The sequence below is a fragment of the Branchiostoma floridae genome, chromosome 1 (assembly GCF_000003815.2).
Source record: "Branchiostoma floridae strain S238N-H82 chromosome 1, Bfl_VNyyK, whole genome shotgun sequence".
In the NCBI taxonomy this organism is placed as follows: Eukaryota; Metazoa; Chordata; class Leptocardii; order Amphioxiformes; family Branchiostomatidae; genus Branchiostoma; species Branchiostoma floridae.
The window spans coordinates 9845587-9858109 of NC_049979.1; the positions used below are offsets into that span (position 1 = coordinate 9845587).

At 40.1% G+C, this 12523-nt stretch overlaps 1 protein-coding gene across 9 annotated transcripts in view; it reads right to left on the reverse strand.

Annotated features, from left to right (window-relative positions):
* Positions 1-259: 259 nt before the first annotated feature.
* LOC118412586 (FERM domain-containing protein 6-like) overlaps positions 260-12523 on the reverse strand; it is a 32986-nt gene continuing 20722 nt past the window's right edge. For 4 of the 9 annotated variants that reach the window (XM_035818391.1, XM_035819179.1, XM_035817542.1 and 1 more), the window contains 11 exons: positions 12395-12474; positions 10680-10869; positions 9371-9526; positions 8441-8506; positions 8070-8138; positions 7674-7750; positions 7037-7134; positions 6113-6328; positions 5191-5403; positions 4336-4508; positions 260-2704 (listed from right to left, as the gene is read on the reverse strand). In XM_035818391.1, the coding sequence (XP_035674284.1) occupies positions 2207-2704; positions 4336-4508; positions 5191-5403; positions 6113-6328; positions 7037-7134; positions 7674-7750; positions 8070-8138; positions 8441-8506; positions 9371-9526; positions 10680-10869; positions 12395-12474 (1836 nt within the window). In that variant the 3' untranslated portion in view covers positions 260-2206. Of the gene's footprint in view, positions 2705-3218; positions 3274-3491; positions 3528-4335; positions 4509-5190; positions 5404-6112; positions 6329-7036; positions 7135-7673; positions 7751-8069; positions 8139-8440; positions 8507-9370; positions 9527-10679; positions 10870-12394; positions 12475-12523 lie in introns of those variants that run through there. The other 5 variants (XM_035821560.1, XM_035820792.1, XM_035819973.1 and 2 more) reach the window with 5 other exon arrangements.

A 12523-nucleotide genomic window follows, 5' to 3' on the forward strand; every position in this document is an offset into this window, starting at 1 on the left:
CAACCCACCACGACCCTAATCATCTCAACACATTTTATTGAAGACACAATGAACAGATGTTGGTTGAACTCCAAGCAGATCCTATGGTGGCAATGGAAAATTCTTAGGTACATGGATATTGCCTGTCTGCCACTTGGAGATTCAATTTTAGTTCCGGTATCTATATATAGTCCCCATGTGTCAACATATTCTTCGTGGTCAGGGATGACAAGACACCGAAATCTGTTATATAAAAATAATCACGAAAACACACTAGTGATACCTTTGTATCTGGATAATATGAAAATATTTATTTGTAGGTATACAAAGTACAAAGAAATATGTGGATAAAATGTAACTCAAATAGTCTTCTTGGTGGCATAATAGAACAAACAAGAATGGAAGTTTAAGATAAACCTTTAACTAAACACCAGTGCTCACTATGTAATACAAAAACAGCAACCTTTAATAAATTGCACATAATGTTTGGTTGCACACTCGATCTATAATAATATAGCACCACGAACTGTACATAATTTACAGGTAAGTAAAGATTTGGGGACTAAAACCCCTGGTTTTCAAACACAAGTGACCTCACCCCATATATATAATATATACACAAATGTAAAACTCTTCTTCATTCATAGGTAACATCCTCATGAGGGTAAATACACTGGCAAGCTTATCTTGTACAAAAGAAATGAAAGGAAGAAATATGACTGGCAGATTTTGGTGTAGACAAAATTTGAAATATTACTGGCGGTTGGTTGAAATAGCAAAGCCTGGAAGACACTTCATCCTGAGCTTCGTACTGAAAACTATTTACATTGTTTTTGCTTGGCAAAGGAACATGACTGGTCATGTTTTTCACGTAGTAAGACTGCTGAGAAGAAATCTGACTCATAACAGTAGGCTGCATACGAAGGATCACCCATCTAGTCTTTCACAGGGTTTCTTCAAAACTTGGTCAAAAACCTAAGAAAGAAACATTCCCTTCATCTTGAAACCTTTTCTGCTGTGATTAAAAGTAAAAAGATATAAGGCAATGAAAAGGTTTCATGATGAAGTTCACCTATAGCTAGTGGGAGAGCTAAAGAATTCAAGATGACAATTCTGCTTGGTGGCTCGCATGAGACAATTAGAGAACTGAAACTCCTTGATTAGGTAGCTATAACACTGAAAACAGCCAAGTCAATTTACAGCTAACAATACTGTACTGTCAAAAAAACCCTCCTTACTCTCCAGTTTATCTGTGTAATTATGTAACATTGCTACTTTGTCAACTCGTCTAACATGGAAGCATAGTCCTACAGGACAAAACAACTCTGAATTCTCAATGGCTAACTTCACAGTCAAATTCTTTTCCAGAGAAATTGACAGGTCAATAATCTATTCTGAGCACGCCTTCAATATTGACACATGACTGTACATTGTAAGCAACATGAGGTATGGCTTGTGAAATGAGATGAATTGCTTGGTAAATGACAACAACATGCATTGTAGCACCACTGGATAAGTCTGTTCGAGTCAATCAGACTATCTGCTTTAAAAGAATATAAGAATCAAATACTGTATTTGTACTTTAATGCTACCTAACAATTCTTTTACAAGACAAAGAAGGTTTTACCATGTAAAAGAGTCAACTTAAATCAAGAAACCTTTTCTGACTTCCAACATCAATTACATACTAGGAGAAAAGGTTTCTTCATTCAGTTTCAGCAGATAATAGAAATTTACCCTGGGTATTAGTAATACTGTTGAGGTATCATCAGTAACACAACATGAATTGCTTGGTAGGTGTGACAACATGAATTGCAGCACCACTATGTACATACCAGTTAGGCTATAGCTGCTATGACAACAAAAACTGGTGACAATTTGATAGCAATAACTCCTGTGACTTGGCACAAAGATATGGAATAACAGTGACAACAATGGTTTGAAGTTAATGCTCCTCAGACATTTCTTAAGTACAAGGAAGTTCCAACCATCTGATACTCAATGCTATTGCAATATTCTTAGGGATGTCAGGATGTTCTCTATGTTATATCTGAAATGGCAAAAACAACACAATGAAGCATCTCCTTAAAAGTCAGCATACACATTTCTTCCTGGATATAATCCCAGTGCAGTTACTTTACACTTCATCAATGTGAAAGGAATAGTATTAAAACTGTGAACAGCTTCATAAGTACAAAGCCATGACACCAAGATGTTGCTATTTACTTTACACCCTTATGGAATATGGGGAAGTCCATGATTTTTGGCCTCCATCGGAGTCACCAGAACCGAGCTCACTAAGGTCAGTAAAAGCCGTCTGATACAACAGGTCTGAACTGTCTACAGGAGACGCCTTGATATCTACAAGGAAGGACGAGTTCATGGTACAACTGTGCCTTTTCTCTGGCGATGTCAGTTGTGTGTCTGGACTGACGGAGTTGATGGGCAAGGGTGAGTGAGTTGGAGAGAAGAACACAGGCTGCATGTCACTGATGGGAGGCGTGTTGGTGATGACCTCCCTATTGTCAGAAGACAGCATGGAGACCATAGGGTTGGGTGGTGGGGAGTCCATGAAAGGTGGTGGGGTTTCCTGAAGACTCTCGTCTGTGTCTAACATCTGTGCCTGGCTATGGACCTCCGTCTCGGCTGTGTCCTTCTTATCTGTCATGTGTTGGGATGATGCTGGACTGGAATTTTTCTGAATATGTGCTGAGCTGGTCTGTATCTATGGGATAAAAAGGAGAAATAGTTAAGAGCTATACACAGAGAGATTGAAAAAGTAAAACAAAACATTCTTGACTCATTAAAAAATTAGAGAAACTGAGAACTTAAAACTGTTTTGTTGAATTGAAAAAAAAATAATGCCGAAGCAAAAAGCAAAGAATAAAAGATTGGAGCAACTTAAAGGTTCAGTGTGATAGAACTAAGAAACAAGCACAACATGCATGCAGAACATGTCTTTACATCACAACTTGGACAACAATAAGGCAATTTTCTCAAATCTGCAATCAGGCATGCTTTTAACTGTATTCAAAGCAATATACTCAGGAATTACGATTTACAAAAGACATGCATATTGTGCCATACTTCAAGAGTAGAAGGAGAAAAATAAATGACACAATCACGGTGCTATGTTTCTTTCATTTGCTGAACAGGCCATGCAGCAACCAAATCTAAAGCTGGCAGAATTTACCGCAAACACAACACAACACAACACAATCACGGTCAACACTGCCCACCCTGAGACTCACATCAGATGAACACCTCAAACCCATCATCTATCATACTGGGGTCCTGCAGCAGGAGAGAGAGCGGGGAGGGGAGAAGACAGGTCATGACCATTAGCAGTGGAGTATGTGGGAAACAGGGATAAATGCTGGTGAGGGAAGCTACCCACATGTGACGTCCATGCCTTGCACTAACCCTAGATGCGCTTAACACAGTAAATCCTGATATCGGTGCAAACAGGGGAACAGACTGAGACTGACAGGGACCTACATGTTCTAGTTCCATATGGAACAAGGCTTCTATTTCTTCATTTGTTCTATCTGGAAAAGGAGTACAGGAATATCAGGTTTTTCACAGCTTGTCTTTATTCACACAATGTACTGTATACATATATGGTATATACTCTTTATATTGTCCATGAAAGGCTCCTTAAAAGCGCAATTTTTCCTTCAATGTGTACTGTGAAAAGTGCAATCAGCTAGTTCAACGTGCTACAGTGCCTTCACTTTCAGTGTTGCAGCATTTCAAGGCCAAACATACAGGTAAGCAACAATGTTAATTTAAACGCTGTGCAGTTACTATTCATTAATTTTGCATCCTACATGAAAAAGGTTATGCCAACTACTGAATATGCCAAATCTGTATTAGAGGTTCAAAATCTGAGACATCTGTTTGGACTTATTTGAAAAGTGTCCATATTCTGTAGGTAGATTTCCTCAGGCATGAGTGTGAGCTAGAGGCAAGAAGAGGGTGAGGAGGAAGTGTGCCGTGGCAGGTAAGTGCAGACATGAAAGCTGTAAGCACCAGCCTGACACTACCAATAAGTACATTACCATTAATGGGGCTCAGTAGTATCAAAACACTGTTCTATAAACAATTCATAACCAAGTAAAATATCTATAATCACTATGATATTCAATGTGAGAATCACATCATATTGTTGCCAGAATAAAACATTTTCGTTTTCATGAGATGAGTAAAAACAGTACTACAAAAGAAAAGTCATCTTCACAGTATATGGAGCTAAATATAACGTGCTGTAGGAAAAGTGAAGAAAGGTACTCTACCAACTCTACCAACTGTAGAAAAATACTGATAGACCAAAAATACAGTAGTTAAACAGCCTACCTCCTCACTACTGCAGTCTAGTTCAGGAAGTAAGATAGTGGTGTAAGGTGTCAGGTCCCTCGTGGTGACGGGCTCTTCATGAGGCTTTTCTGCCGCCTCCTCCAGCAGGATGGAGCTCTCCACAGGAGTTAACATGTAGTGCTGAATGTGGTCCATGTCACGCACATGGAGAACTAGGTGTAGTAGGGGAAGGTAAAGCAGATGTGAAATGACCAGTACACATTTAGCATAAGAGCAAAAGCTTGATACAATGCTCAAAATCTAGCATGGTTGCGGAAGATGACGCTGACGTGTTTTATTATGTAACTCTATTTTATAATGAATGTTTTGTAATGATACTTTTTAAAGACTGATACTCTCGGGCGAACATACGCCCACAATTGTAATTTGGTTTAGAATTTCAGTTTATGTACTAAACTGCAAGAACCAAAATAAAAATAAAGCTCTCATTCAAGATTAGTATCTCAGATAACTTTTTTTATGTGTCTTTTCTAAGGAAAACTGTGAAGTTAGACACACAATAAAACCAAACTGGAATTCATTTGGATATCCTAGTACATGTATTGCCATTCCAGTCAATGGCACACAAGGTTTTCCTATGAAGTTACTGAGAAAACATTTCAAAATGGAAGATGTCCTCATTTGTTTCCAAACTCACTGTACTATTCATCTATGTTCTTCTATTCTTTTCTTTACCAATGTAGTATATCACAGATAGTAAGGAATACAAGAAGTGACACCGTAACCTAATCCAGTGTCATCCAGCAGCAGGTTTACTGTGCAACACTCTGCCATAAGGAATCACATGTCACTATGTCGGAGTAAACACGTGTGGCACATCACAGAAAGTCTTACCATTCTTCCTGGGTTCATGCTCCTGGGGAATGGTCTGTGGTAAGGACTGTAGCACCTCGGCAGAAACCTCTACTACATGGTCTGCCCTGTCCCTATCCTCGGGTTGTGTGGTGGGATCTTCTGAAGATTTGTGGTCAAGTGTGTCCTGTTCAGCACTCTTGTGGTTGGCTGACTTCTGCTCTTCATCCGGCTTCTCACTTAACTTCTCAGATGCTGTGAGGTGACGGGGAAAACAACATGAAACCTTGCACCCCATGTTTACAACACAACACGCAGTATACCTATCAGAGGGCCTGAGTGGTCCCAATGGCCACCCTTAGAACTCAAAACACTTGAAGCAAACATCGCTATCACAGCAGCTGCAGAAATTCTAGTCCTTGAATTGCTCCAGGGACTTTCAAGTGTTGATAACAGACTACCAGCAGTGAATGCTTTCACTTATTCTGCTCTTCCATGGTATCAAGAAACGAGAACCTTAAAACCAAAAGATTAGTATTATCACTTATCTAATGCAGCTATCAGGCGGTACTTTAGATGGTACCCTTTAGATGATCTATTTTTGACATTTTGCTTTTCATGAAATAAGAAGACAGTAGATGCATTCTCACTGTATAGCTTTTAACAATGCTTGCTGCTAGATGTGATGGGTCATTCAGTGTATAATAACAAGCTTGCTGCTACACCACGTGCCTGTGTCATACCAGGTATACAGATATTTATGCCCAATACCCAATATATAACCAGCAACAGGACATGCAAAAAAATGCTGGATACCCTGGCTGGAAAATGGTATAATGAAGGGCCCTTGTAGACCTGACTCTGGACATGATAATTTAATGAACAATTTCAATCTGTGGAATGACAAACATTTTGAATGGTATAGCCATAAACCAGCTGGTAAGGGGATATACACAACACTGACCTTCCCCATCAGACAGCTTTGGCTTGAGGTCGCTGCAGATGCCAGATGTGTTGGAGCTTCCCTTACTGGACTGGGAGGTCCCACGTTTTCTCCTGACAAGGGAATTCCCTGTGAACTGCTTGGCAAAGGCCTCGAAGCTGGACAGCTCAACAGTCACGCCATTTTCCCACTCCAGCTCCGTGCTGTAGATGTAGGACTCACGGTACTTCCTCTTATCTGTACAATGGACAAGATGATTAGATCAACATACACATATTGGTCAAAGAATGTTGACACAACTACCGGTGTTTCTGATGTTGGTACGGATGAAATTTTCATTTTGTTTTCCTTACATGTACCTCTGTGGTACACTCTGGTTGTTATTCTACACTGATGTGTCACTGAACACAAACTTCTGTTGGCTATACTTAGATACCAAAGTCAAGTGAGGGTTAAAGACCATGCAAACCTTTTTATGGCACATGCTGATACTGATGTTTCACAATTAACCCTATGCCCGGGCTGGCAGGATTACCTTATCAGTGCCCTTCTCATAGCAGCAAATCAATCAACTCCCAAGCAGGACTCATCACAGCGTACATTGTAACTAAAGTGGTGAGAGGCCAGCATGTCATAATGACATTTACCTGCTTTTATGACAATAGCAAGGAAGGCATGAGGCCCTTGTCATGAGGAAAAACAATTGAATAAGCTCCAAGATGTGAGAATCAAGCATGGCATCAGTATGCCAATATCTCCTGATTTTATTTATCATTTTCTATGACACCACTCCTTAGATTAGCAGCTGAACTGTCTGTTTCATTTGACAGGACACTGAGGTGGATGTTGGTGCTTCTGCCTGTTGCAATTTATTGCAGGACTTGGGTTCCACAATTTTTCCAAGGAAATGCTCCTAGTAACTAAGTTCATCGGAGGAAAATTTACCAGCTTGTGCCTCCATCTTCCTGATCTGGTCCAGTCTAGGCTTCATCCTGAGGTGGAACTGGTGTGTTCCCTTCATCAGCTCCAGCAGGTACTTGGACCTGCATGGGAGAGTGAGGTAGAAATGTTGTTGTTCTGCCTATATTTAACATTGAAAAACTCCGCTTAACAACCACTGTTCATGAGAGTCAATGCATCACAATATCACCAATTACAATCAATAACACAAGATATTGCATCACCATGAACATGTTACCGGTATCATCAATCAAGTACATATAATATACACTTGTCAGCTCACACTTATATCACAGTCAACTGTCGCTTATTATAGCGCAGAGAGCAACAGAGCAATAAATACATACAGACAACCTCATAGATCAAATCAGCTATCATACAAAATGTATGGGCATGCATTCAGACGATGGGCATGGTAAGAGGTCACAGTGAACATGCTATTGGAAAATCAATATCTTACAATACCCAAGTCACTCTTTGTTATCCTAAGGCAAAATAATCAATATCTTTTAAGAACACAATTAACCAGATCTTTGAAGAATGTGTCTGGGGAAATTTCTTACGATTGTAACAATGCCCAAATTCGTCACAATTGTAACAATGCCTTTTTCAATGATCCTACCTGTTATAACTATCTGTGTAGTACACTAGCTTCCTGAAAGAGGGCGCTCCATCAGGTTGCAATTCTATTCGCTTTCTCTGCAGGGGCAAGAAACAAGAAACAGGTTGAAAATGATAATCAGTGTAACCTGTACAATATCTGAATGCATTTATAGTTCCTTCTGGGTGGTTATAGCTACACTTGCAGTGTAACCTATTTCTCAGCAAGAGCAAGATATAGGCTGAAAATAAATGTATAACCGTTTATCATACATCTGCATGCATTTACCGATGTGCTGATTATAGCTCATTCAACTAAAATAGCCCCCTTGAGGTAATCTCTGGGTCATTTCTTCAGCAAATTTGCTTGCATGAAACAGCTCGATCTGGTATGGTGTTGACTTAGTGCTATGTTTACCTTGAACTTTAGCCTTCCGAGTCCATTCCAGGAATAACTGAATTGTAGGTTCTGTTCATCATCTGAAATCTGGGAGACAACATGGACATGTAGGGCAGCAAATAACTTTGTGCATAAAATAATGCCAAAATCAATTACAGTTCAGGCCTTATCTTTTACACTTTAATGATTGAATAATATTAGACTAGATCTGTACAATCAAAATATACCCTGTATGATTGATGATTGAAACAAAATTTATTCATTAGTCATAATGAAACAAATCATACCTACGTCTTGCGTCTGACTGATTTCCGTCAACAACCTCTTTCTAACAAAGATAAATCCACGCTGTGCACACCTTCAATTAGCTGCAATAAAGTAAGACATACCTGGTAGACTTGGATGCCTCTCTGGCAGACTCCCAGGAGAGTACTGGCTGGATTTTCCTTCTTTTTCTGCAGAGGGAAAAAAAGCAATTGTTGACAAGGACCCTGGTTTTACAGTACCCTTTGATGCATGTGTGTTGATCATGATGAGCAATTTTTTTATATCCTCAATCTCCATACATTCACTAAAAACAAAACCTATATACCACAATGTACATCAGTGGGAGAGGGTGTGGAAGGAGGGTTATTGAGTACACGTTCACTGCGGGATTTGAATAACTAAGGGAGCTTCTGTCATTGAGCCCAAGGCAAGGAGTTGCATTTTGTAATTCTGTGAAGAAAGAAAGAAATTCAATATTTGAAGCTAGCTGCATGGGTTTGAGTAGTTATATAGTATCCTTGAAATATGCTATCCCTGCAAAACATTAAGCTGTCTGTCATTGAGTCAAGAGACCAGGTCAGTTGACACACCACACTCCCATGTTAACAAGGTCAACCTCCCTTCATGTACACAGGACCTGCTATCTACCCCCATCTCAGCAAGGTCCTGCAATAACTCTTTGGTCTGTGTGAAGTGCTGCTGAGATAAGCCATAGCACAGTTCAACCAGAGGCCACGCGGAAAACTGTCTCTGTAAAGTGGTACTTACAACTCTCCAGACTGACATGCTGTGGATAACCATCACTACTGCTCTATTTCTAGCGCCATTTCGTTACTAAGAACAGTCACTTTTGTATTGTTCCTTTGAGGTTCATCTAAATGTTTGTGCAAAACACATTACAACAAATACTGCAGTTAACGTTACATTAGACATCTCACATTTGTTTTACTAGAGGTTACTACCAAACAATCCAAAATGTCATCTGTTTGAAAACAAAAGGCCTTGTGTGGTATGTACAGTTGTTACTTATATGAAAACAGACATTACCCTACCTTTTTGACCCTGTATATGTGCATGGCGACATCCTCTAGTTTGATGGCTTGCTTGATGTACTCAGTCTGTGCCTCTGTGGTGGCCATGGCTTGGTGCTCCTTGTGCATGCTGGGCATGTGTCTGGTGATGTAGTCTTCACCCCGCTTTGCTATCACCTGAGAGAATACAAAGAATAGAAACTTATCAAAAGGGAAATAGTTATGGAAAATCAATCTTCTCTATTTCCTCAGTTTCGAATAGGTTACTCACAGATAACCTGTAGGTATCTTTTTTTCTTTCTGCAAATAAGCTTATTATTCTCTACTTGCTGCAGTGCACATTCTAGATCTATGATTGCACAAATAGCTACATGTTAGCTCTTTCTCTAACAATAGTGGACTGGTGTGGTTACTAGAATACATCTCAGTCTCTGAATGTAGAAAATGAACCCCTAAAAGTCTGCAAAAAATGTCAGGGTATCTAAAAATCTGTCACTTTTTTGGATATAAGTGTGGAAAACAGCAAATTCTTATCAAATGTTTAGCAGCAATATCGTGTAAAATGGCATTTGAAAATTTGTACTGGGTATTCTGACCAAACCCTCCCCCATACAGGCTTATGACCATGATGGGGTAGATCATGATAAGAAAGCTGTTGGTTGCAGCCATCAAAAGGAAGCCTCCAGTCCTTATCAGTAGCTTTGATCACTGTACAAACTGGCTGTCTGATCAAAGCTAACATGGATCATGTCCTCCCCACCCCATTTGTTCCTGTTCAACCATGCAGGTACCTTTAAATCTTACCTGATAGAGGCTTTAGGGACACTTAGATGGGCTTATGCTTGTCTTAATCCAGCCTCATCTCTACCGTGGGGTACTAACAACTTTCAAACATCTGTCATCTTTTCATTGCAATTTTTCAAAAGATTTATTAGTTTTATTAACTTCTAACAACAGGAAGTATGTATCTAGTACTTTTCTATGAGCATAACATTTTATTGACACCTTTGAGTGAGAATGGTCCAATAGTGCTCCAAAAAGTATTGATGAATGATCGTAAGTGACACAGATGTAACTTCTAGCTTCAGCATTTCTGCAGTCTTAACAAGATCTTGGTAAGTGCTTTGTCAGAAACTAAGTGAGTGAGAGGAAACAAGGAAAAGCTTTTAACTTAAGAGCAGACTTCCAAGAGACAAATTTTGGATTCCAGAAATAGACAAATTTTGGGGAGTTCCAGTTTATTTTGAGATAGTGTGCAGGACCCTACAACAACTTTCCATACACGCCCTTATCAAACACGACCAAAGAGTGTGATGCTTGGGAGACATACCCACTGAGGGAAGTACTTGGAGGGTTGGAAGTACTGTCCCTTGTGTTTCTCTGTGCTGAAGTTGCCCATGTCTGCCTGCAGGGCCAGAGCTGCCAGCACGAAGAAGGCCTCCTCCTGCAGCGGGCCCAGGAAGGACTGGGTGACGTTCTGTCTCAGCTGCCAGTAGTAGTGCTGTCGGCTCACCCTGTCCCTGGGTGGGCAACACACGTTACATTAAGCACACTGGCTTTCCAAGGTTACTGGGTGCATCTGTAGCATGTCAAAGGGCACTTAGAGTGAAAAGTGAAAGGCAAATGGTCCTAATACTAATAGTAAAGGTATTTGGTCTAGAAAGTAAGATCACAATCTGTAAGTACATGATGGCAATTTTTCAGATTGCTTTTCTTTTGTCTGAGATGATGTACTGTTATTTCTGGGAATTTAGGAAGAACAAAGGTTGATTGTCTTCTTCATTGAAACATTATTCATTCTAATTTATACCAATAATGTTTGTTTTTTGAACCTGCTATTTGTTCTGTTAAGTAAACAACAACTTAAGATGATCCATCTTCTTCAGTAACAAGGTGGACCACACCCTGAACAAGACCAGGCTGCCACGCTCCACTGCCTGTCACACACAGTAACATAAACCTCTGTCATGCCAGCCCGCCCCTGTATGGCTTCCCATGGGAGCTCCAGACTGTTACCCCATGGAAGACAGGGTTTCTGCACACCTGCTGGCATTACAACAACAACAGGACATGGCCACACAGGTGATGTCACTGATAAACATGCCGTAAAGTCATCACACACCTGAGCCACCAGTAAAGCTCCATCCCGCCTACCTGCAACCTGAGCTACATACCTTTATACAGTAATGACATGGTTGTCTGGTATAGCAATGTTCCATATTGTCTCATGAATTCATGTCAGTTCAGAGAAACCAGTGGGTGGGAAATTAATCTACACATTCATGGAACAAAAATGCTTGAAATTTCCTGAACAAAATAATTTGGGATGTCACATCTGAATGATTTCTTGGCACCCCTGGGAATTTTACAGCGGAATGCAAATTCGTGATTCGTCATTAGAAAACATCATGTTGTTATCTCCGCAGCGGGCACTTTCACATGAGCACACCTGAAGGTATATGATAGGATTTCCCTGCATGCTTGTTGGAGAGATGAATAATTAATGTAGCAGAAAGTGTGGGTGTGAGCACAGATAAGGATAATCTCCCTCCAACACATGGAAGTCAGTTTACATGACTGAAATCTGCAAAACAAGCTGTTTCTGTGTTTGGCATCCATTCTTTCCTCTCCCTTTGAGTCTACCCTTATCACTGTTTCCGCTCGTATACATATTTTTATCTTACAGTAAGGTCAACCTGGTGAGCAAAATTGATCCATCAAGTAGTGTTTGGATAATGGAAATTTGAGCTGACAATCAAGAACTCTAACTTTGGTTAGGATAGGCAGGTAACTAGCAAAAATATACTTAATCCCTCTGGACTTCTGTTGGCGTGTTTTAAAACAACAATGATACTATGTCTGGTACACAAAACAGTAAATGATATCAACTCTTACAACTTGTTTAGAGGACAGGTTTGTGTTATTGCATGCTTTCGCAGAAATAAGTAGGAAATGTAGTTATCTCTTAAGGTATCTGTCTACTCCCCACATCAAACACAACATCCTTTGAAGTACACACTCAGGTGTTAACAGGTGTGGTGTTACCTGATGAGCCCTCCGTGCTCCACGTAGAACTGCACCCGGAAGTACAGTGTGAGGAGAGGAGCACCTTTCTTGTCCAGGCCCTGCAGTAGGAGTAAATAACAATACTCATTATTGTGTGCTTGTTGAGTG